Source organism: Aspergillus brunneoviolaceus, assembly GCF_003184695.1.
Source record: "Aspergillus brunneoviolaceus CBS 621.78 unplaced genomic scaffold BO95scaffold_16, whole genome shotgun sequence".
NCBI lineage: Eukaryota > Fungi > Ascomycota > Eurotiomycetes > Eurotiales > Aspergillaceae > Aspergillus > Aspergillus brunneoviolaceus.
Window position 1 is genome coordinate 422661 of NW_020290746.1, and position 24218 is coordinate 446878.

Here is a 24218-nt window from a genome sequence, read left to right on the forward strand (position 1 = left end):
CCCAAGAAAACCGCCTACATAACTGAAAATAAAGTTACGCACGCCTCCTGCGATAGAATAATCTTCCATGATCATCCGATAGTTTGCTATAATCATGCCCATAATCTCGCGCATGTTAAACGGGATTCGGAGTATTTCGCCAGGGCTGTCGAGAGAGACCACCCTGTTACCCATCTCAAGCCGACGACGTTATTCCTATCAACACCCTCAGCTTCGGATGGCTAATATTGTCGGAGATCCGTATACGAGTGGACGATGGGTCTGGGATGAAAGGCAGCAACTTCAAGAGAGGTATCGCGAATTCGATATACTTGAGATGCAGAAGGTTGCTATGGATTCATCATCTTCTGGGTCCTGTGTGCGTATGGCCAAGATAGGAGAAGGGTCATACAACAAGTCGTTCAAGCTTACCATGGGCAATGGGAAGACAGTTGTTGCCCGAGTTCCAAATCCGAATGCTGGGCCGGCTTTTTTGACCACAGCGTCCGAGGTTGCCACAATGGACTTTGTGAGTAAATCTTACCATCGATCGTGTTCAATGATCCATATCTACATTTGCATCTTCGTGATCTGACATAACGTTTTAGCTAAGAACCATACTCGGTCTTCCAGTCCCCAAAGTTCTTGCGTGGAATTCGGCAGTTGACTCTACGAACCGTGTAGGGGCTGAGTACATCATCATGGAATATACCCCTGGTAAAAATCTCGCAGATGTTTGGACAGACATGGACCTTGAATGTAAGGTGCGGACGATGGAGGATATAGTGACCACCCAACACAAATCTCTATCGTTGAAATTCTCCGAGTATGTTTATCCCTATGGTTCAAGGCGCAAAAATTTCTTTGTACCTTCTAACTTGAGAGCAGATATGGTTGCCTTTTTTACAGGAAAGACGCACCGCCTGGATCTCACCCCGCAAGAGTCGAAGGAGGCAACTTGTCGCATGAACTTAAGCAGAAAATTGCTGAGAGGTTTTCTATCGGGCCGACGGTAGACACGGCATTCTGGAGGAAAGGGCGAGGCGATATGGATATCTATCGTGGACCATGTACGCCTGTTCCAGCGATTCCCCGTCGCCGATCAAGCTGATAGCTGTATACAGGGGCTTCTGCGGTTGACTACATACAGGCTTCTGCCCTTCGAGAGATAGCTTGGAGTCAGAAACATGCGACCCCGCGTTCTCCAAATGATCCGTCATTCGTTTCCCACAGCCAGAATGATCCTGCCGAGCACGTTTCTCTTCTTCAGAGGTATCTATCAACTACTCCTCATCTGATTCCACAGGAAGAGGGTATCCTAGGGTCATTCTTATGGCACCCAGGCCTTTGCACTCCTAATATCTTCGTCGACGATAGCGGTCATATTACTAGCATCATTGACTGGCAAAGCGCATCGGCTGGTCCTTTGTTCCTCGAAGGCCGTCATCCTCATTTTCTCGATTATAAAGGCGACTTGATACTCGAACTCCCTGAAGACTTCAAGCAACTGGACGCAAATACGCAAAGTGCTGTTCAGGGCACGGTCATCAATTCGATCCTACTAGGTCTCTACGAGAAATACACGGCCGAAAGAAACCCACTTCTGAGCAGAGTGTTCCAGTACCCAAATGGCAAGACACTAACCGACCCAATCCGCTTTGTCGGGAATACATGGGCTGCAGATATCATCCCACTACGAGAGTCGTTGATAAGGATACAGAAGTAAGTTGTGAGCGGATCCTGCGTAGTTGACGAATTGTGCTTACTGAACACGATGTTTGAAGGAAGTGGAGGAGTCCACTAGGCCACGTTGAGTGTCCCATTGACTTTTCCCCTGAAGAGATCCGCAGACATTACGAGGATAGTGAAAGCTGGAATGAAGTGCAAGACTTTTGGGACGGCTTATCGGGGATCATGAGCCGCGATGGCTGGACCTCACATGCAACCTACGATCAAGCTATGTCCATCTATTCTCAGATCCACGCAGAAACAACCCCTCCCTCCAGCCACAATGTATAATACCGGAGGAATATATATGTAAATTTCCGTGCGAAGATTGCTCCAGAAAACAATTTTTCTGGTTGGTTTCCCACAGACGAAGTGAGATTGGCATACAGCATAGACAGGACTGTCAGTGTATGCCTGCCGTGACTGAGGTGGCCTCCATTTCTATTGAGATATCCGCATGCAATGCAATGTCTGAAGCCTCAGGCAGCAGGTTTTACGCTAGATGGTGCGTCGACGGAAAGTGCGGAAGCGTGGCAGAAGGAAGCTGCTGGTTACTAAGTCACGGAATAATAGGTATGGTATAAAAGATCATCTAGTGCAGCACACATACTCGCTAGTTTCCGGATTCTTCGTTTCCTCTCATGTATATCATAACGCCATTTGGAAGGCATCCACCTACGATGCAGCGATCTTCTACCCCGTAAACACCGATCCTCATGCAGGCCACTGCATGAACAAGAGATTCTCACACCCGAACAGTACAAAACACCGGACTTTGCGCAGGGGAATCGACCAGGCCCCAACAGGCTGCTTTTAATTTTCAGCCTCCTTGGGAAAAGAGAAGGAAGATAGCCACATCAATCCACCTGTTTCTCGCACCCAATCCGACTCAGCAACTCCTTCCGATCAAAGCTGACGCCGGATGAGCTCGCCGTTCGTCGACTCCCGGCCGCCCTGCGCTTCCACCCTGATGACGGGGATGGGGACGGCTTTACCATCTCGTTCTCGTCCTCCTCCACATCCATCTCGGCTTCCTCCTCATCATCACTCCGAATATCATCCGCCCCAATTCCCTGCACAACCCGCACCGCCACCTTGACGATCAACACGAACCACAGCACCGTCAGCAGCTGCAGGAACCCCAGGGCCCCCAGAAACCCCCACCGGATGCCATCGCTGTAGCAGATGGGACCTGTGGGGTTATAGAACGGGGTCCACAGGTGGGACCAGCCATGGACCGGGAGAGGCGTCGGTCCCCGGAGCGAGTCCTGGGCGCCACTGGCAGCAACATGGTAGCACCCTTCCGCAATCGTCTCGGGCATGTACTTCCAGATCCCCCACATGGTGAGCAGGTAGCAGACGTGGCGGGCCAGGAACCACGCGAGCATGAAGACGCCGAAGAGGATGTCGCGGGCGGTGGTGTAGCCGAGGTATTTGAGGCATTTAGCGAGCTGTCTCTGAGGATAAGTCTATCTTCCTCTCTCGCTGTGTGGAGAAAGGGCGAGAGGATAGAAAAACTCACCGGGAAAAAGATATCCACCACATCCATCAGGATGAGCACCAGGTTGGCCACCCGGGTGAGATGCAAGGCATACGCGGTGGAAATCAGCACGACCGTCACCAGGTGGTGGGCGAGCATCTGCCAGTGGTCCTTGCGACGGGCCTCAATGTTCAGGACGAGGATCTGCTGCAGCCAGAACGCCCATTGGCCCAGGATGTAGACCTTGGTGAGGCCCGGGAGGTCGCGCGTGGGCCAGTCGGTGAACATCTCGCGGAAGTTGAGGTAGTACTTGGAGGTGCCGTAGATGTACTAGTGGGTTACAGTTAGAAAGGATTCTGCGCGTCTTCTTTGGAGGGGTGAGGATGTCATAGCGGGATTCGCACGTACGAGACCCAGCGTCCAGAAGACCGAGTAGTAGCACAACAGCCACGCCTGCTCGGAGAATCGCGTGATATCCTTCCTCTTGGAGATCCCCCAGTGTGTCGCTAGCGGTGCGAGGATATACTTCATGATCCCCGCGCGGAGGCCCGTGTAGAGCACCACGCAGAACCCAAGGAAGTAAAAGTCCCCGTCGCCGATGGCATATTGTCCGGTGTTTGGCTTGTAGTGCGATGGTGAGAAGAATTTGGATGTGTGTTGGCGTGCGCGGGGAACGAACAGGTGGGTGACGGCGAGGAGGGCGAGGAGATTGAGGGGGATCTCTGGGGGGGGCATGTTTAGTCCATGGGGTGCAGATGGCGAGCATTAGACACAACGTGGAGTACCACCCACCAATTTGATGATCGAGCAGCCAGTTGGCTAGATTGTTGGGGCGTCGTGGGGGTTTCCGCTTGAGTAACCGTTTAACGAGGTTGTCCCTGCATAGTGATTGGGATTGCGGGGAACGTGTGGAAGGCTTGGAGAATGGCGCCCTCATCGCAGGCGCGTGCTCTAGAGCGTCCTGGGCGGTGTGGCACTCGCTCATGACGAGATCCAGCTGCAGCTGATGCAGCTCAAGTGGTATATGGTGACTGAAAGACGGAGGTAGCCAGATCGATTACATAGACGAGTTAGGAGCAACTGTGTTGACACCCTTGATGACCGGGGGGCTGATTGACGTGTCCAGATGGAGAAAAAGTCAATAGACTAGACCCGTCTTTTTCCATTGAACGGCATCAATGAGTGCGGCATTCATGCCAGCCGCCAATTCATCACGTGATACTTCTTTGTCTCCCTCCTTCGGGCTTGTTGTTTTTGTTGTTGTTGTTGTGGTGGTGGTTGCTGTTGTGGTTGCTGTTGCCATGCGCGGTGGTCTGGATCCCGGCCCATGATCATGGATCATGTAAAAGGACCAACCCAAAGGGGGAAAGGATCAATAGAAATCCCGGATGTTAGCCGGACCCACCTGATCAAGCTAGCGTATCCCGTGACCCACATAGTCGTCGATCACGCCGGATGCAGTGGGTCATTCCGTATGCGGTGCGGGACAGCACTGTGGACTGTGGAGTGACCTACTTAATCTGATGATCGGATCTACCTACATCCATGATGGTAATTACACCTGCTTAGCAAACAACCCTCCCGACCAGTTCCATATGGATCCCTCCCCTCCAGCTTCGCTGCTGGCTTGCCTCCTTGACGACACCGACATCTGGACGGCAACTATCGTGGCATTTACGATCGTCATCGTCTTGATCTCCATTTATCACGTCCAACCCTCTGGGCCGGCATACTGTATGTCATGGACTCCCTTGCATAGTCCCCACACTCTGTCTCTCTATCATGTTCAAAGGCCCCGGACTAATCCCGTGTGGCCTACTTCAGCACGCGCACCACCAGCACGCCCATTCCATCCCCCATCGGGAGCAAACAAGCCAGAACGTTCTGCAAGGCAACTCTCCATTCTTGACCTCGAAGTTTGCTAAAAGGAGGCCTGTTTGGGGGGTTGGAAGACCCGGCCAGATACAGGAGTGGCTAAAAACAACATCCTTTCGGGTCTTATCGCTGTTCAGGTGCTATCTATCCTATCAACGTGGCAATAGATAGAGATGAAGAGACAAGGCTCGCGTCTCAGGTACTGGGCGCCTTGAGGGCATACCGATGCCAGTCCCTCCGGGGTGGGGTGAGAGGGACTAAACGGCAGGAGACCAGCAAAAAGCAGCTTCCATTTGCTATTGCCACCACCGCCACCACCCCCGAGCATTATCATCCTTAGTCTTGTGTTTGGAATGGGAAGCTGCAGTTTGAGGTGCAGGAGTTGGCCTTTTTTTTTTTTGTATATATCATGCCTGCCTAAGCGGAGCTGCTTCTAGGTGGCTCGCCTTGAATAAAAGAAGGCTGAGAAGGGAGGGGAAGGGATAAATAGTCGATTTGGCGTGGAGACATGACGAGCGTGATCGAGTCGCTGTCAGAGAGTTCGGGAATGAGAGATACATTCGATTGGAAAAGGTTTTTCGCATTATCAGTCTGGGTCAATCATCAATCCCGCATGCCGAGCGGTTCCCCGCTGCCAGCCACATTCCACCATCTATCAATCTGCAGGATGATCATGTGGAATTGGCCCACTTTGGCACCCGCATCCAGCAGACTACATTCAGTTCCCCGATGTTATCTAAGTGCAGTCATCCAAAAACGCCACAGTTGACTCTCCGCAAAACATCAACCACCGACTCGATCTGAAGGGTGAGCAAGAAGATAAGAAAGAAAGAAAAAAAGCCCCGTGGTCAGTCGGAGTCACCCCGGTCAACACCTCAATTGAGCTGCACCTTACACCCCTCCGCACTCGAGACGACGAGCGTGAGGGTCTGCGTTTCCTGGCCGGGCATCACATCCGCCGCATCGGGTGCTTTGCGGAGGTTCGGGAACGCCTGGATCAGTCGGATCAGCCCGAACGAGGCCTCGGTGAGAGCAAAGTCTTCTGTCATTTCATCAATGATACGGTATCGTCAGCCAAAGATCCTTCTCCAGGTGTATCGGTCTATCGATCTGAGGGGGAAAGATAGGGGCCTAGGGGGGGGGCAGGGGGGACGCTCACTTCCCAGACATATCCGTGGCCCACCATGAAACGGCATGAAGGCGAACCCGAGATTCTTCAATTCGGGCCCCGCCCACCGCTCGGGTCGGAACGCCTCCGCGTCAGGCCCGTAGATCTCCTGGCTGCGGTGCATGTGGTAGGCCGAGAACCCCACGCCGGTGCCTTTGGGGATGAGCAGGGGCGAGTCGCCGGCGGGGCCGCCACCGCGGGGGAGGTAGGTGGTTCGTCGGGCGAGGCGCACGTTCATGGGGATCTGAGTGTATAGGCGGTTGGCTGCAGGGGACTAGGGGTTAGCCCTGCTGGTGAGGGTGACGGGAAGAGAGGAAGGGGGCATTACGCACTTTCATTAAGAACGTATCGCAGATATGTCATCTTGTTGATTTGGCTTCGAGTCAACTGCTTTTCACCCTTGGTGGTCGAATGGATTTCCTGGCGAAGACGCTCAAGGGATGCTGGGTGGCGGACTAATTGATAGCTTTGAAGGTGAACTCATGAGTGAGAAGATCGTTTTGAAGGCGAGCATATCAAGGCAAAGGTGGAAGGCGTCGTCCACTTACCACGCCCACGACATCAGACAAGCCGTCGTATCTCGCCCCGCGATCAACACATTCAGGAGCTGATCCCGCACCAGCTCGGGGCTGCGGAGCTCCTTCAGGAGGTCGAGGATGAATGGATGGCGCGGGGCCGCCTTCTCCTCTCCGTTCGCTCGCATATCGTCCAGCGCATGGCTCACGTAGTGGGTGGCATACTGGCGGATCACCCCGCAGGCGTCCCGATAGGCTCGGGGACTGTACGCCCAGCACCAGTCCGCCAGCCGCATCCGCATGGCCGAGATCAGCGAGGTGTAATCAAAGGCGTGGGCAAACCGGGCGTGATCGCTCGGTGCCAGGCCCCCGGCGGACGTCTCCCCGAAGATGAGCAAGATGGTGGTGGCCAAGGTGAATTGGAAAAAGGCCGGCTGCAGGTCCACGATGTCGCCGGGGCACGACCGCAGGGTGGCGAGGAGGTCGTCGATCGGACGGTCAAAGATCTCGGTGTCTTGACTTTGGATGCGGGCGAACTGTCACCGAAGAAGCTGGCGCGAATGCTTCCAGGCGAGGCCGTCTTGGGTGAAGATGCCCGTGCCGATCATGGGCAGCAGTCCATCCCGGCTATTTCCGAGTTCCCAGTCTAGGAAAAATCAAAGCATTATTGGTGAATTCGATGAGTACTCGGTTGGGGGTGAATTGGGAGATTCCATGACAGGACCTCAACATACCGTCAAACCGCGTCTGCAACATGGACTCCAGGTTCCTGGGATCCATCGTAAAGTAGCCCACGCGACCCAGCAGCCGGATCTCGAAAGTCTGGCCGACCCGGAATTGCTGGAAATAGTCGGCTTGGTAGGCCAGTAGCTTGCCACGCGCGAGAGCATCATATTGGCTCTTGAACACATCGAAGGCCAGAGGCCACTTGTACGGCAATCTCCGCTGGATGGGCTGGCATCCATGCTGTTGACCAAAGAGCTCATCGGCCTAGAGAGACTCGAGGTGAGTTCGAGGAGCGCTGATGGGAAATGACACCCGAAAGCCCAGTTACGTACTTTATTCTGGCGACGTCTCCTCAGATAGAAAAGGATCCACCAGGGTAGGGAGAGACTGAGAACGAGGTGCCATGGCCTCAGATCAATGAGGTCCCACTGAATTGTGTCCATGGCGAATTTCGAAAAGAGACAATGTATGTACGGGAGGAGAAAGCTATAACTGAAGCTGCTCGAAGAAGATGGGGAGGATAGAGATATCAAAGAGACAGACAGACCCAACATTGCTCGGAGCTCTAAACAAAGAAGTCTCGTGTTTTGATTCCATGAGCTTCGTTGTCCCTCAGAAACATGGACCCCTAAAGCCAAAAGTCGGGCTGTCAACTCAGTATCCCGTGGCTACTCAGCAATTTCCTGGTACTCGGAAACACCCGCACCGTTACCCTTGGGTCAGGCAGTTCATTCTTTGTAGAGTGTCTGTCTGTCTGTCTGTCTGTCTGTCTGTTTGTTTGTCTGTCTGTCTGCTTCCTTTCAATCCAAGGCATCAGACAGTATTCTCTCATGGATTATCATGAGAGACTCAGGGGGGGAGGAGGGGGGTCAGATTTCTCTTTCTCCCCCTGATCGACTCCTCAGAAAGCCATGATACAAATAATGTTTTAGCCATCGTATGCCTGCAAAGGGTGACAGACCAATGGGGGCAATTTAGCACCGCGGATGGAGGACTAGGGCTTGAAGGCAGTGCTGGAATCGCCCAGTGACTGGACGGGTATCAGAGCCACCCACCGTAAAAAAGCAAAAGGAAAGCCTCGGTGTTCGGTACACGTCAATCATAGTCTCAGGTCATCGCAAAAGCCCTGTCAGTTGGGGATTATCCAGTTAGGTAGTTAACTACCTAGGTAATGGGGACAATGAGATGACTAATCGCGTCGAAGACTTCGCGATGGCCCCCTTTAACTGCCACGACTACCTCATTGATATGTTGTCAGTGAAGGCGCTTATTCCGAATATTCTCCAGAGCCCGATTGTCCTGCAGGAAAATCCATGGATCCCTTCTCGATTCTCGTTGGAAGTGCAGGACTGACGGATGTCTCCTTTCGCATCATCTCCTATCTTGCCACGATCCGAAGCGCATCTGCCAAGATCCAGGATGAACTCACCATTCTGAGCCAGGAGATCTCATCACTGATTGCGGTCAACGAGACGGTCGAGGACTGCTGGCATTCCTGGCATGACCCGAGTAGCTTCGACATCTTGGCCAACGACGAGGCTCATGTCACCGACGTCTGGAAGAATCTCGCCATGCTCTTGCAGCAAAGCAAAGGCCATGTCGAGCAGCTGGAGACCTTACTCAATGCAGTTATTGGCAGCAATGGCCTCCAGGTGGCTGGCAAGCTGGATGGGTTGAGGAAGACGATCCGAAAACAAGGCCGCGATGGGGAATTCATGCAGCTACGCCAGCGCATCGCCAACCATCAGGCTGGCATCCAGATCTTGTTGAATGCACTAACTCTGTGTGTCTCCAAAAGGCTGGCCCTTAACTCTAGAAACCCCCCCCCCCCCCCCCAACCTTCCCCCCGCTGACTTGCTGCAGTGCCTCCACGCTCAAGTCGCATACCGCCAAGGACCGTGCCGTCGGCAACTTGTCCGAGAACCTGCGGCGCCAGAACACCAAAATGCAGATTAGGCTCAATAGCCTACGCCGAGAACTTCGAGGGGGGCCCAATTCGGACAGTGTAGGTGATTCCGGCATGGGATAGACCACCCTCGATACAGAACGTAGAATCACCTGCTTACTGAATCACTCGCCAAATACTAGCTCTGCAGCTCGCTTGGGTGCGCCGACGTGGTAGCATCGTTGATCCGCTTCAACGAGCATTTCGACATGCCCCAGAATGTGAGCAGTTACTACACAGGCCGCCACAAGCAGCTAGAACAGTTGAAAGCGACGCTCAGCGGCGGCCTCACCCCGGAACATCAAGGACATCAGAAGCGATTCGTCATTTATGGTCTTGGAGGTTCGGGAAAGACCCAATTTTGCTGCAAGTTCGCTCAGGACAATCGAAAGCAGTAAGTACTAGTGCTTGGCCGCGGTGAGAGAGGCATAGGACTTATCCCGAGAGTTCCCTTTTTCAGTTTCTGGGGTGTCTTCTGGGTCGATGGAAGCTCCTATGTAAACATCCAACACTCCTATGCGCGGATTGCCCGGATCGGCGGCGTGGAAGCGAACGAGAACGCAGCCAAAGCGTGGCTGTCCAGCTTACGGCAGCCCTGGCTCCTGCTCATTGACAATGCCGACGACCCCGAGATGGACGTGGTGCGCTGCCTTCCGGCCGGAGAACGAGGGGTGATCCTGATCACCACGCGCAACCCGACCAGCAAGCAATACGGAACGGAAGGCCCTCGACTTTTCCACTTCGATCAACTCGAGACGCAGGAAGCGAGCGACCTCCTGCTGGCGGCCGCCGTCTGCCCGCGCCCCTGGGGGGTGTCCACCGGACAATACGCCGACCGGATTGCCCAGATCTTGGGCTACTTGCCTCTGGCCCTGATCCACGCCGGGAAAGCCATCTTGGATCAGCTGTGCTCGCTGACCGACTATCCTGAGTACTATGAACGCACCTGGAATCGGGTCCGCCGGTCGCGAAGTACTCGGACTCGTTCGCGTGCACGCGAGGCGAATGACCATGGGGATGCATCCTCCAATCTGAGGGTGTATTCATCGTACGAGATGATCTACGTGCGCCTCGAATCCAGAAGCGATCAGCGGTCTCGGGATGCGCTGGATCTGCTGAGGATGTTCTCCTTCTTCTACTGGGAGAACATTGAGTATGATCTGATCCGAGCCGCGGCTACGAACCCTCGGCAAGAACGAGAAGAGACTCAAGCGCGGCGCGAGCAGACGATTCAGCAACAGCAATCACTATCATCCCTGCTTCCGGGGCCCAGGGCAAGGACTTGGGCTTGGATAGCAGGGCCTTACCAGTGGATCGCCACCATGGCCGACCGGCGGACCAGACCGAGTGCGACTCTGCCGGATCTCCTGCGCGACGAGGATGACCAGCCCTTCGACGAAGATCGGCTACGGGGCGCGCTGTCGCTCCTGGTTCGTCTGGGCATGGTGACCCTCCACGAGGAAAACAACAGTTATTGGATGCACCCGATGGTGCATACCTGGGTGCGACAGCGGCCCGAAACCAGCACCGCCGAGCAGGCCCTCTGGTGCCAAGCAGCCGCGACCGCTCTGGCGCAGTCGATCTGCTTCCACGCTCCACGGGGGTCCACGGCGCAGGGTGAGAGGCATAAGCGCCAGATCCATCCCCACGTGGAGCATGTGCGCAGGTGCCAAGCGGAGGTGGAGGCCCGGCTGGCCGAGAATCAGAGACGCGGGCGTCGGCCGTGGCACCAGACGGCGTACCTCTACCTTCTGCCTCCGCAACGAGGCTTAAGGAGGCCTCACCAGGCAGTAGAAGCCGCCAAGTTTAGCTTGGTCTACCTTCAGTGTGGGCAATATGCCCAAGCCGAGGAGCTGCAGCGTCAAGTTAAGGAGTACATCTTCGCCAGATCCGGTCCCGAGTCTGAGCACGGGATCACGATTGCTCGGTTGCTGTCCAAGACCTACGCTCTGCAGACCCGCAACAACGAGGCAAGAGCCCTGCAATATCGGGTGCTGGACGCGGCCGTGCGCTTCTATGGTCCCGATCATCCCCTCACGTTACAGATCATGGATGACCTTGGCGCCACTTGTCTGGCAGGCAGCCGGCTCCAGGAGGCTTATTGCCTCCACCAAGCAGTCGTCCGCAAGCTATCCCAGCTGGACGGGTTTGGACCCCAGCATGAGACGACGTGCGCGGCCGTCCAGAGCCTGGCTCATGTCGAACATCGTCATCTGGAGCATGAGAAGGCGTTCGAGCTGCAGTCTCGAGCCTATGAGGGACTGCGAAGGATCCTAGGCCCCACGCATCCCCAGACCTTGGAGGCTCAAGATAACCTGGCGAGCAGCTACGGGTTTCTAGGCGAAGCGCACCTGCCCCTCGCGCTGCAGATGAGCGAGGAGGTTCTGCAGATCCGCACCCAGACCCTGGGCCGGGAACACCCCTTGACCCTCCAATCGACACTCACCGTGGCCAAAATCCAGACCGCGATGGATCGGTTTGCAGAGGCCGAGCAATTGTTCCTCGACGGGCTGCCCGTCGCCGAGAGGAATCTGGGCCCGAACCACCTCGGGACCCTGGCGGCTCGGACGTGGCTCGGGCATCTGTACTGGCGTCAAGAACGACATGCGGAGGCGCAGGCCATCTGGATCGATGTCATCTCCAAACAGAGATATGAGCAGTCCAGGCGTGCGGATGGGGAACATACGGATCGCAGTAAGTGCATGCATGCTCTTTGTCTCTCTCTTTCCATGTCCCGAGATTCCCTCTCTGCTCTCAACCCTGAATATGGCCGCACAGTAACAAACCCTGCTCGATCCAGTCCAAGCCATGTGGTTTCTCCTCCACTCCTATGAGGATCAAGGGCGGGTGGATGATGCCCTACGGATCTCGGAGGAGATCACCCAGCTGCTGTACGACTTTGGCGGAGAAGGTCTGGGCCCGAAGCACAAACTCTGAGGTCATCTGCAGAAGAAGAGGGAAAGTTTCCTGCGGTGGAAGAGACTGGGCAGCAGGCCTGATGTTGATGGTGGTGGTGGTGGTACCCCAGTTCGGCTGAAGAAGGTGGTGAAGGACTTTACCTTCTGACACCCTATCTTTGGAATAAAGGGTTTCAATTGTGTGGTTATGAAGTTTTGTACACTTCTAACAGAGTCTTGATAGCGATGACGAAGAGAAAAAAAGTAGGATGGGTTGAGGATGCGTTAAGTGGGAGTCTGTTGCAAAGGGCGCACATAAAGATACAATGGAAACTAGCTCAGTCAGTAGAATTAATTAGCAGTCGGTGCTGCCATGCTATAGACCATTTCTCAAATGCGTCACACTCCTCTAGCCTCTCCAAAACAAGTGGATCCAGAAGTAGTCTACCCCGGATTCCAAAGAGCGTTTATGGATCCCCTGTGGCCATGGTCTGATGGTCAAAGCCATCTCAATGCTCTAAATCCGGAAGAACCCGGGCTTAAAACACTAAGATTCGGGAAGAACCGCAGTTTGAGTTGCAATTTGCCTAAACTTAAGCGCGCCCGAGCGGCGCTTAGTCAGCTAGCTGGAGCTGAGCTGAGCAGAGCTGTAGTTACCCGTTCAGGAAGGAAGCCTTACGCTTAGCCGGCGGAAGAGAGAATAAGGAAATCGGCTTCATCATCCATGATCATCCTCAATCTCTCCAGGCTTCATCACGCATCGATACAATTCCAGAAAACCGACATCGGTGAAGATGATAGCATGCTGTCGCTGGCATGTGAAGATTCAAGGCAGGATGATAAGAGGCGAGTCTACTGCCCTGGCACTTTCCGTGTTAACCCGTCTTTGCCCTTTCCCTCTCCCCTCACAATTTCTCCTCACCGAGCGAGCCATTTCCCCCTCACTACTCCATCTCCAACTTTTTTTTCTGTGTATGTTTCTTCCCCAATTATGCTGACCAACAAGTATTGATTCAAGTGGTTCGAATGGAGATTAGACTACATGCCATTTGATTGACGGAGGAGACGAGCCAGTGCAACAACCAGAGATTACACAAAGCACCAAAAAAAAAAAAGAAAAAGAAAAAGAAAAAAAAAAACCTTGGCCCGCCGACCGGAGGGTTCGGAATCCACTTTTTCTTGCTGGTGCAGTGGAAGCTGACCAGCCACTGAAAAGGAATGAAAATTGCCTTCACTGCCAGATCGAGCAAATTTCCGCCTTGCGACAAATCCTCAAGTCCCAGTTTCCACTCTTCCCACTGTTCCCACCGACACACCGGCTCGCCCAAAACAGCTTAACCGTCATTGACCTCTTTATCGCATCAGTCATCCCAGTGACTCGTGCTTTTGCCCAAATTTTTTCGGCTTTAGTCACTTTTGGCAGCCGCCTGTCTGACTGTTAGTTATCATCTTGTGAATCGCTTCTTTCTCTCTCTTCAATTCAAACTCAACACAACCCACTCACAACTCCCCTCTCCACTCTCCCTTCCCTTCCTTTTTTACCCCCTTTGCCTTCTGGCTCAGGTGCGACAATGGTTGGAAGTACGCTGGCTATCCGGTCCAAGATGGCTTCCCCATCCGCCGCTATGCAGTTGTCGTCGCTGTCGCGCAGGTCGCTCTCGACGCGACCCCAGCTCCTCCGGTCCGCACGTCCCTTGAGATTCTCCCAGCAGCAGTTCCAGCGCTCCACCCGTCGCGCCTACGCCGATGCTTCTCAACCCGCATTGCCCGCCCCCAAGCCCAAGAAGCGCTTCGGGTTCTTGCGCTGGACCTGGCGCCTGACCTGGATGAGCTCCTTGGGTCTGGCTGGTTACCTGGCCTATAGCGTCTACGACTCGTGCCACCCTGTCGACCAGATCGAACCCGACCCGTCCAAGAAGACTCTGGTCATCCTGGGTAAGGCTTCTCGTTCCTCGGAGTGTCTTCGGCGCTCTTTAGTATGACGCGATCGCTCGCGGTGGTCTAGCAGGAGCTAACAAGCATATCGTTCAACAGGCTCCGGATGGGGTTCCGTCTCCCTGCTGAAGAAGCTCGACACTGAGAACTACAATGTCGTCGTCATCTCGCCCCGCAACTACTTCCTGTTCACCCCTCTCCTCCCCTCCTGCACGACTGGACAGGTCGAGCACCGTTCCATCATGGAGCCCATCCGCAACATCCTCCGCCAGAAGAAGGCCCACGTCAAGTTCTACGAAGCCGAGGCCACCAAGATCGACTACGAGAGGCGCGTCATTTCCATCAGCGATGATTCCGAGATCAAGGGCGAGATCTCTCACACTGAGGTGCCTTTCGACATGCTGGTCGTGGGTGTCGGTGCGGAGAACGCTACTTTCGGTAGGTGATCCGGTCTGGGCCGCGCCGAGACAATAGAGACTGATGCGAAACAGGTATCAAGGGTGTGAAGGAGCACTCCTGCTTCCTGAAGGAGGTCGACGATGCTCAGAAGATCCGCAAGCGCATCATGGACTGCGTCGAGACTGCCATGTTCAAGGATCAGACCCCCGATGAGGTCAAGCGCCTGTTGCACATGGTGGTCGTTGGTGGTGGCCCGACCGGTGTCGAGTTCGCTGGTGAGCTGCAGGACTTCTTCGAGGAGGATCTGAAGAAGTGGGTCCCCGAGATCCAGGAGAACTTCCGCGTCACCCTGGTCGAGGCCCTGCCCAACGTCCTGCCCATGTTCTCCAAGCAGCTGATTGACTACACTGAGTCGACCTTCAAGGAGGAGAAGATCACCATTCGCGCCAAGACCATGGTCAAGAACGTCACCGATAAGTTCATCGAGGCCGAGGTCACCAACCCCGACGGCACCAAGACCCTGGAGAAGATTCCCTACGGTCTGCTCGTCTGGGCCACCGGTAACGCTGTCCGCCCTGTTGTTCGCGACTTGATGAGCCAGTTGCCCGCTCAGAAGAACTCCCGCCGCGGTTTGGCTGTGAACGAGTACCTCGTCGTGAACGGCGCCGAGAACGTCTGGGCTGTCGGTGACTGCGCGATCACCAACTATGCTCCTACTGCCCAGGTTGCCAGTCAGGAGGGTGCCTTCCTCGCCCGCCTGTTCAACACCATGGCCAAGACTGAGAACGTCGAGGCTGAGCTGAAGCAGCTGTCTGAGGCCCAGGCCACGGCCAAGAACGACGAGGAGCGCAACCAGATCTTCGACGAGATCCGCGAGCGTCAGAAGCAGTTGCGGAGAACCAAGCAGATTGGTCCCTTCCAGTACTCTCACCAGGGCAGTCTGGCCTACATTGGTAAGGAGCGTGCTGTTGCCGACATCAGCTGGCTGAGCGGCAACATTGCCAGTGGTGGTACCATGACCTACCTCTTCTGGCGCAGTGCTTATCTGAGCATGTGCTTCAGCAGTAAGTGTCCTTGTGTCGAAAATTATTTGATCTGTTCTGACCCATATCTAGCTCGTAACCGTGTCCTGGTCGCTATGGACTGGATCAAGGCCAAGACTTTTGGCCGTGACGTGTCTCGGGAGTAAATCCGCCGGCATTAGACTACAGTGTATTACTATCAGCAGACATGCTACGCCTATGAACATTTTACAGCGAGGAACTTGCTCTTTCTAATACCGCCCTTTGTTTCTCTCGCACTCACCTTTTCCTTGACGCCCTTTCTATGACTACTCGTCGACTCGACTGTCAACCGCTTACTGCAAGCAATGCCCCTCGGCTCGGGTGGCTTCGAACATCGGGGACGAGACTTGCACGAATGATGCAAGGGATCTTCATCCACCGGGGCAAAAGTACTATCTGATATCTTTTCATTTGTTTCTCTTATTTGTGTACGGAACGATAGACCGGGTTCGGGTTACTGTTTAGATATGCTAGAATTGGCCATGTCGGATTTTCCTGTCTGATGTATACTGTACACTGGATCTTATTAACCCTAATATATCCACCTGTTCAATTAGTGGTTTGTTGATTGTATGTCTCTGTTGTAGATTCAGGCTGGAAGTGCTGGCCACAAGCGGTTGCGTGTTGATTATATATTTCGTTGTCTATTAACTGAGTCAGATGCTCGGTCGAAAATGTGTTACTGGTAGGAGCTTGGGCTGAAATCGATCTTCATGATGTCAAGTCACATGAGTGAGGTGGGTTGCTATTGGGATCAATCTTGAAAAACAAGACCAGGGGACCCGGGTCGAGGTCCTGTCTGGTAGTGCTTTCTACTGAAGACAGGGCTTCTTTCTCACACCGCCAATACTACCGTACCGTAATGAGGAATCGAGAACACGAAAAAGATTGGAAAAAAGAAAGCGTCCAGGGAGAGGATCGAACTCTCAACCTCACGATTAACAGTCGTACGCGCTAACCAATTGCGCCACCCAGACGTGTTCCTTGGGATAGATGTGTTGCTTGTGGTATATGACCTAACAATGATATGAGTATCCAAGTGTGAAACAATGAACGCATTGCATTCGCTAGCCATTATCCGCAGGTAAGAGATATCATGCCTACAGTTCTTCTCGGCAATCATAAGTAATGCTCATACAAATTCTTGGTTTGCTCACCGCTTAGGAAGTTTGCAGTCTGGCTTCGAGTCCTCCGTCACTGGGGCCAGAAATGCATTGATGCCTGCCTGCGCAAGACGTTTTTCTTTCTTTCTTTTTCCACAAGGAAGAAATGCCGACACTCGGTATAGTTAGATCCAATGTTCTCGGGCGGTACGCTAACAGAAAGCTTAATACAGCGTAGCGTAGCCAATGAGGTAGAGAATGGTTTTCTACACAAGTCGCTGTTGTAAATCCACCCTATATTTCACCGAACAAACCATCTGAGCTACATATCCACCTCGGCTTTGTTATCCTGGGCAGGTTTAGGGATACTTTCCACCGCTTAAGCTATCTGTACCATGGTTGTCTTTCTCAAGATCAGGTGCGCTATTCTTTCTCCTTTGAGATATATTCTTTTGTTTCGTCTAGCGCTGTAGATGTGTGATGTGCCGGACCATAGCGCCAGGTTCTGATGGACACTCTAGTTCTGCTCCACTCACAAGAGTTGCTTCAATGAAGAGTTTCGCCGGTTGAAGTTTTGTATGTTTGCAATCCTCGAATACAGATGTTAGCAAATATTCCTACCTACCTGGATTCCTCAACCGCAAGACTCTAACGAAGGCACAAGCGCAGGCAGGAGACATTAATCGGCGTTCTTCTTACCCTAACAGAGCCACGATCATTCATCACAACCACTCTTCCACAGCTACCGTAAGATCCCGCTTCACACACAAGTCTTCCAAAACAAGCCTTGACCAAAACAAAGCCATAGCCAGAACATCTCCGACACATCCCCTCAACCAAAAAGCACCATCCCCAGACCCCGAAGGATATAAGTACTCCCATCCATCCAGACCCAGCCCACCCATCTTCCTCCTCGTAGCAATCCCCTCGCCCTGCTGACCCCGACCCCGCATCGTAAGATCGTAGACTCGAGTCATCAGACCAACTCGAAATGCCCTCTAAGAAGAACAGAGGAAAAAGAGGAGGAAACAGGACCCAACCCCAGCCCGAGCCCCACGCTCACTCCAACCCCGACCCCTACCCTCCCCCCCGCAAAATCCCCCTCCTCGAAGCCCGCGACAGCCTCATCGACCGCCTCCGCCTCCACCTCGAGCAGCACAACCACCCCGGCATCGTCGGCGCCGGCCCGCCCCCGCTCCAGCACGCGCTGTGCATCAGCTGCATCGGCGGCGCCGAAGCCCGCGCCTGCCTCGACCTCATCCAGGTCTTCGCCTACGCCCACACCCCGACCCAGCCGGACGACACCGGCAGCGCCGCCCTCAAGCCCGGCGACCACTGCCTCGGCCTGTGGCGCACGCCCGCCCACCACCGCAAGTTCCTGCTGGAGCACGGGGCGTCGCTGTTCCCGGCGGGGTGGCTGACGCGGCCGTCGATCTCGCGCGGCGGCGGGTGGTTCGTGGTGGATGGGCATCGGCTCTGCGTGGAAGTGATGGAGGCGGTGATCATGCCGTTCGAGAGGGGCCGGTATGCGGCCGTCCGGCTGGACGTGCCGAGGGAGATGGAGCAGTGGGGATTCGGGGTTTGGGGCGGCGGCGGCGGCGGCAGGGATGGTGGGGTTGGTGAGGGTTGTGAGGAGGAAGCTCTGCGGGCTTGGGCTTGTCTTTGATGAACCCAACCCGGGCTTTTGGGGTTGCTATAACCAACCCCTGGAGATTCTGTTTCTTAGGCCCTATCTTTGATAGGTTGAATATCATTGATTTTAAATGCTGGTTGTGCTGTGTGCTGTAAACTATAAGTTGTTTTGTGAGGCGGTGTTTGTTTGGGAAGTTTGGAGGAGTTAGGGCTATTATTTATGTGTTGGGTAAGAGATTCTCGTTGGTAGGGTTGGAAATCGGGAATACATTCCTCATGGATACACCTTTTTTATAATGGATTATACTCCTTATAACTTGTAATCGGACCGATCCTTTGTATCTTGGAAATATGCTTTTGTGAAATCATCCTCACACTAGATGGAAAGTGCTCCAGAGGCCGTAGATCTTACAAGGCTCGAGGAGATAATTGAAACGGTGAAACAATCATCAATCAATGGATGGTCGAAAGGCAGAAATTGATGAGAGGACGACGGGCAGAACCTTTCATGAAGATAAAATTCTGACAGGATTCGAATGTGGCTTTGTTGGACAGATGCATATCGGCCAGGATAATCGCGTCGAGCTCAGCTGCGGCGAAGGTAAAGTATCCCTGCTTCTATCCAATCCCTGGGACGGGCTGTTAGTTGGTGTTGGTTAGACGCTTGGAGGCAAAGGTTGACACACGTACCCCAGCAGCAAACACAATGCCACCTGACACTCTGCTGCTTAAAAACCGCATTCAGGCGAGTGAATCAGGAGACCAATAGAAGGAATCACAGTCAAATGAGAATCCAGGATGATGATGCGAGTATTCATACAAGAGAGGAGGAAAGAATGTCGGACCAAACGAACCACTAGCGCTACTTTCACTTACCAACTGCGCGAACTATACCTACTATACTAGGTATTTAGACTACTTCAATAAGCTGGCCAAGGCTGTCAACTTGGGAGAATGGGTTAAAGATATTGGAAAGAACAGGTGATGAGATCAGAGGCATAATGACTACACAGGGTGAATAAAGGCAATACGCCAGGATTGATCTCCGTCCACACTGTAAATTTTAAGTATTACATTAGTCAAACTAAATTGCCACGGGCTGAGAGACATAAGTTGCAAAACAAGTGGGGCGCACTAAGATGGACATGCCCAAATCTCTATCACTCAGCCTACGAGGACCAATGTCCCAACTCCGAAATACACTGATATATAGCCTATACAGTGATTTGGTTCTTCTGCAACATAAGCAGCGACGCCAACGCCTGACCCCCCGCAAGTCCAGCCAGGGTCTTCATTTGCAGGTTGTAACTGGCCGAGAACGTGCCTCGCACAAGGCTCTGTTCAGCCTGCGGTAGAGCGGAAAGCACCTCCGCGGAGTTCAGGATAGACTGCATCTGGGCTGCTTCTAGGGAGTGCTTGAGATGGGACTGGAGGTAGCCGTTGGCCACCGCAGTCAAAATGGAAATCCCGATGCAGCCACCCATCACTCGAAACTGCGCAATCGCTCCCATAGCCACCGCTATTACCCAGGAGAACAAATAATCATCATTAGCGAACATGGACAATTGGACCATGTATCAGGGGCTCTACTGACCACTGTCTCTTTTCTCGATGATAAATGGTGTCATTAGAATTAGTAGGGTGAGATTGACACCACATCCGAAGCCGGCCAGAATCTGGTATCCGTACTGCGCAGCAGGGATGGACAGAGACTCGGGCATGGCTCCCAGGAGTACGTAGCTGACTACCTGGAGCAACGACGCGGACAGCACAAGGTAGATCAGCGGTACCTTGAGTAATTTGCCTTATGCAGGTGCTGCGACAGAGGCCACCGGTGCGGCAACGGTAAAGGGGATGAACCGGACAGCCGCTTGAAGAGGTGTAAGCTGGTTCACGATTTGGAAGCGTTGCGGCAACTGGAACATGGTGCTAAACCACACTGTATCCAGACAAATAGAATTTCTTTTGCGACGTGGGCCATGGGTTAGCTGGAAAAGAACATGAGGGGGAGATGGCGGCGGAGAGAACTTACAACAGCATCCCCATCCATACTCGGTTCCGGAGAAATCTCCATGGGAATACCGGCTTGATGCACTCAGATGAAAGCGTGACTCGCCTTTCTCACAGCAGGAAAGCGATCCACATCAGCCCAGAGATGGTTAGAAGGGCTATGGTAAACGCCGAACTCCAATGGAACTCCTGATTGGCTTCCTCTAGAGCTGTTACCTGAAAGATAGTAGCCACGAGAAGCATACTGAAGCCGAGCATGTCGACTTTTCGGATGGTTTGGCGTAAGGAGGCCCAAAGAGAGAATGCATTCTTGGCCATGGGCTGCTCGTTGCGATGGGGGAAACGATTCGGCAGGACCATAGCCAGTCCGATCCCGACCAGAGCGCCCGGAGGAACATTCAAAAGAAACACCCAGCGCCACGTTGACGACGCTGATATAGCACCTCCCATCAAAGGTCCACATAGTAGAGATACTGCGTACACAATAGAGAGTGAACTCATGTACGTCGCATACTTCTCCGGTGGAACCAAGTCCAAGATAATGGCTGCACAGATAGAATAGTTGCTGGCTCCGCCAATCCCCTGGAACGAGCGGAAGACGATGCTGCAGCATGATGGACATTGTGTGTCAGCTGGTCAGTAGATGAAGCATAAGTGATAAAGATGGTGGGTATATGGTCACCTACAGTTGCTCCATGGTTTCGGCGGCGCCACAAGCCCCTGAGAGGACCACGAAGAGGAAGATAGCGACCAGCAAACTTGACTCGCGCTCAAAGACGTCACTAAATTTGGCAGAGATAACAAGAAGACCAGCATATCCAAGCATGTAAGCCGTTGTAATCCAATAGATCTTGTTCAAGCCCCCAAGTTCTTCGGTGATACTGATCAAGGCGGTCGTAACAATAGGAATTTCAAGATTGGCTAAGAACAGACACAAGGCGAGACTGATTCATCAGAAGAATGTATCGTCAATACAAATGGTTTCAATCACGTACGCAGCAGTAATGAGATGAAGTCTTGCTCCTTGGGTGTAAGATTGCGGGCGATTGTCAGCCACAATATCTTCCTTGGACTCTGCCATGATGACCGAAGCACTGATTTTCGGGTCTATTTTTGTGGTATCCGACAAAGTCATGATTTCTGCTGGAAAGAAAAATGTTGACAGGCACTTTCGAGAAGTTATGAGAGTATGAAACCCTCCTTTGTAGCATGCATGCACAGCCTCGAATTGTGACAAGGTTTTGAAATGAACACACGTATAGTGCAGAAGAAAGCTCGTCTCTTTATATGCAATGCACTCAGGGGGTGTAGTGTGCTTGCCTGGACGACTTTGCAGGGGTACTTGTTGAGCAGAAAATTGACAGAGACAATTCTACATATTCGACGGCTAGTGCTTCAAGATGATTCCTAAATTTTCCATTTCATAATGATAGTATAGATTTACTATTCAAGGACTCGGCAAAAGACTTGAAACATGCTCACTTTGAGCATTGAACAGCGTGAAGCACTTCTCGGTGGTCCAGCTGGGGCTCCTCCTCCCTGCAAAGTGTCGAACTTGATAGACCCTCCAAACATGCATACGGTCGGGCACGCTGTGCATCTGGTCCTCTATATTACAGCTTTCATTTGCTTCGCTGTCCGTTTGTATACAAAAGCCTATCTAGCTCGACATATCAGGTTGTCTGACTGTGAGCTTTCGCTCTGAGATGCGCTTACACGTTCGAGAAAATGACAAAAGGTAGACATGATGATGCTTGCTTGGGTATGTCAACTGCCAACACCATGAACCTGTTAGCTAAACACAGACTATGGCCTAGGAATCGACCAGTAGAATATCTCCCTAAGGATTTTATCAAAAAGCTATATGAGATTGACAGGCGGTGAGGCCCACCCAATCAATATTCCTAAACATCATTCGCAAGCGCTCCAGGCACTATTGACCCAACAGTTGGTGAGCGTGTGTGAGTGGCAAGGATTGCTTGTCCGGACCCTTGTTCAGTTGCAGGGGAGCAAGCAGCTAACCGCCGATCCCAATTCACTCCCACCACTCAGCCACAATGCGGCGAAATGCAGGATTTTGTCTACGGCATTACATGTTTTCTGGCAATGCCTGATGTTCGTGTAGCATAACTTGACATATAAACTATCGAGGAGTCTTGACTATCAAGCTTTTATCACTAGAAATTAGACCTGAGCGCGACTTGCCGGCGTCGTCGGATCTGGCCGACGAACCGGCCGCTGGTACCCTTCAGCATTACTATATCAAATCTCTGATAAACGACTACGGGTATTTACCACACCGGAAGCCTTTGAGCGGTCGGCCGGTAGAGGATGGTGATGATGATAATGATGATAGTGATTAATTTTGGGGCGCGGCTTATACTGCACCAGAGGCGACGAGCGACGAGCGGGACGTCGCGCAGTCGATCCTGGACCCTGCGTTGTTGGAGGTATACGAAGCTTTGATCAGAGACTCTTCCAGTAGTGATAACTTGTTCTTCAGAGTTGGGCCTTGATAGAGGAATATCATGAAGGGTGAAGGCTGTAAAAACCGGCATTTAAGAGTAATCCAGTTTTTGGACGAATTTCAATCCGTGTAGTATCGTTAATGGTTCGATTCTTTATTGAATTAAGTCATAATAATGAAGTCCCAAGATATTAATCAATATTGAAATCAATATACTTTCAACATACTGTTTATAACAGCTATACACGCAATCTACAAAGCTAAGACACCTTTAGCTGGGTATACCCATCACCAAGCTTCCCAATCTCAAGTCCTGCATTCCGCCCCTGGAACCGAGTTTCTAAACGACCCAAAGCCTCAGAGCCGACCACCGCTTGCCTCCTTCAGAACCGTCTTCCACTCAATATCATGTACATCATCCGCATGGATCGAAATCTTGATATCAAGGGCCCTTCGCAGCTGCTCTTTGCTCGAAGCATAGAGCATCCGGCGCTATCCAGACCATCAGTTGCCTCCGCCGCTAGCCCCAAAAACTAAAACAGGATTATGAGAAGACTCACCCGCATCGGCGTGGCATCCGGCATCCAGCTTATGAACACCGTTGTTGCTCTGCGTGGACACAAACCCTTAGCAAGTGCACTTTATTGGATGCCTAAATGTGCCCTCCTCGAAAAACATTATTCCAATACGTACCTGCGACCGTCCTCATTCAAGTCATACTCCACATCATAGACCGCATAGCGAGGTGCCTGGTGGCCTTCCCCGTCGACCGCCGAGGCGAGCTTCCCAAGGAACGCTTCGTAGCTTGTCTCGGACGACCGCTCGTCCACGATGATCGACCGCTCGTCGTCGGAGATCTTATACAGAACGAACTTGGGCTTGCGGGGCCCTCGCGTGAAGAGCAGCTCTCTGTATGCGTCTATGCATTCATCTGCGATGAGCACACTGTCGGGGGGATTGTGGTCAATTTTTGCTCATCAGAGCAAGGGTAGGGTGGGTTTTGAGGCGGGCATACCCTGATGGAGTCTGGGAATCTCGTAGAGCTGGTTAGTGGTTGAGATACCTGGTTGAGGGTGAGATTGGACTGACCGACATGCTTGCTGTGCAACAGAAACTAAATTTTATTGCAATGGGAAAGCGGCAGGGACATACCTACCTCCTCAAATATGATTGACTGATGCGATGTAGAGGTCGGACTGTCGGGTCCACGGGCCCGGACGCCAAGGCCTTGGTGGTGGAGGGCTGGCTGAGCTTGGCGGACTTGGCAAGCGCCGGGCCGCCGGAGTGCCGGAGCC

At 53.0% G+C, this 24218-nt stretch overlaps 9 protein-coding genes and 1 non-coding gene across 10 annotated transcripts; 5 read left to right on the top strand and 5 right to left on the bottom strand.

The window, feature by feature from the left end:
* Positions 1–86: 86 nt before the first annotated feature.
* Positions 87–1998, top strand: BO95DRAFT_491046 (phosphotransferase family protein; the record flags this gene model as incomplete). The annotated part of the gene is made up of 5 exons (XM_025590631.1): positions 87–508; positions 588–805; positions 868–1049; positions 1104–1701; positions 1764–1998. The coding sequence occupies exons 1-5, from the start codon at positions 95–97 to the stop codon at positions 1996–1998; spliced, it is 1647 nt and encodes a 548-aa protein (XP_025444818.1). The 5' UTR covers positions 87–94.
* A 566-nt stretch (positions 1999–2564) lies between these two features.
* On the bottom strand, positions 2565–4488 carry BO95DRAFT_408840 (longevity assurance proteins LAG1/LAC1; the record flags this gene model as incomplete). Its single annotated transcript, XM_025584119.1, has 4 exons — positions 3980–4488; positions 3596–3909; positions 3230–3517; positions 2565–3158 (listed from the first exon to the last, which is right to left on the bottom strand). The coding sequence occupies exons 1-4, from the start codon at positions 4170–4172 to the stop codon at positions 2565–2567; spliced, it is 1389 nt and encodes a 462-aa protein (XP_025444819.1). The 5' UTR covers positions 4173–4488.
* A 188-nt stretch (positions 4489–4676) lies between these two features.
* On the top strand, positions 4677–5341 carry BO95DRAFT_62671 (uncharacterized protein). Its single transcript, XM_025592103.1, has one exon. The coding sequence runs from the start codon at positions 4711–4713 to the stop codon at positions 5110–5112; it is 402 nt and encodes a 133-aa protein (XP_025444820.1). The 5' UTR covers positions 4677–4710; the 3' UTR covers positions 5113–5341.
* A 201-nt stretch (positions 5342–5542) lies between these two features.
* Positions 5543–7914, bottom strand: BO95DRAFT_512551 (cytochrome P450; the record flags this gene model as incomplete). Its single annotated transcript, XM_025591525.1, has 7 exons — positions 5543–6104; positions 6222–6494; positions 6563–6696; positions 6779–7264; positions 7289–7391; positions 7480–7735; positions 7804–7914. 7 exons carry the CDS (start codon positions 7912–7914, stop codon positions 5938–5940), a joined length of 1530 nt encoding a protein of 509 aa, XP_025444821.1. The 3' UTR covers positions 5543–5937.
* Positions 7915–8784: 870 nt separating this feature from the next.
* BO95DRAFT_384431 (tetratricopeptide repeat domain-containing protein) lies at positions 8785–12717 on the top strand (the record flags this gene model as incomplete). Its single annotated transcript, XM_025583448.1, has 5 exons — positions 8785–9258; positions 9351–9476; positions 9560–9810; positions 9877–12110; positions 12217–12717. The coding sequence occupies 5 exons, from the start codon at positions 8785–8787 to the stop codon at positions 12351–12353; spliced, it is 3222 nt and encodes a 1073-aa protein (XP_025444822.1). The 3' UTR covers positions 12354–12717.
* An 841-nt stretch (positions 12718–13558) lies between these two features.
* On the top strand, positions 13559–16261 carry BO95DRAFT_440648 (alternative NADH-dehydrogenase). Its single transcript, XM_025586010.1, has 4 exons — positions 13559–14248; positions 14348–14686; positions 14740–15711; positions 15763–16261. Exons 1-4 carry the CDS (start codon positions 13885–13887, stop codon positions 15834–15836), a joined length of 1749 nt encoding a protein of 582 aa, XP_025444823.1. The 5' UTR covers positions 13559–13884; the 3' UTR covers positions 15837–16261.
* Positions 16262–16614: 353 nt separating this feature from the next.
* BO95DRAFT_t88 lies at positions 16615–16688 on the bottom strand. Its single transcript has one exon. It is a non-coding gene; the product is annotated as a tRNA-Asn (tRNA).
* Positions 16689–17805: 1117 nt separating this feature from the next.
* On the top strand, positions 17806–18480 carry BO95DRAFT_461377 (uncharacterized protein; the record flags this gene model as incomplete). The annotated part of the gene is made up of 1 exon (XM_025588817.1): positions 17806–18480. The coding sequence occupies one exon, from the start codon at positions 17806–17808 to the stop codon at positions 18478–18480; it is 675 nt and encodes a 224-aa protein (XP_025444824.1).
* Positions 18481–19660: 1180 nt separating this feature from the next.
* On the bottom strand, positions 19661–21591 carry BO95DRAFT_451297 (MFS general substrate transporter; the record flags this gene model as incomplete). Its single annotated transcript, XM_025588070.1, has 7 exons — positions 19661–19965; positions 20041–20236; positions 20270–20408; positions 20479–20562; positions 20590–21060; positions 21143–21400; positions 21452–21591. The coding sequence occupies 7 exons, from the start codon at positions 21589–21591 to the stop codon at positions 19661–19663; spliced, it is 1593 nt and encodes a 530-aa protein (XP_025444825.1).
* A 1689-nt stretch (positions 21592–23280) lies between these two features.
* Positions 23281–24018, bottom strand: BO95DRAFT_512554 (actin-binding ADF family protein; the record flags this gene model as incomplete). Its single annotated transcript, XM_025591526.1, has 5 exons — positions 23281–23415; positions 23484–23532; positions 23617–23868; positions 23939–23949; positions 24013–24018. The coding sequence occupies 5 exons, from the start codon at positions 24016–24018 to the stop codon at positions 23281–23283; spliced, it is 453 nt and encodes a 150-aa protein (XP_025444826.1).
* Between the last annotated feature and the right edge of the window lie 200 nt (positions 24019–24218).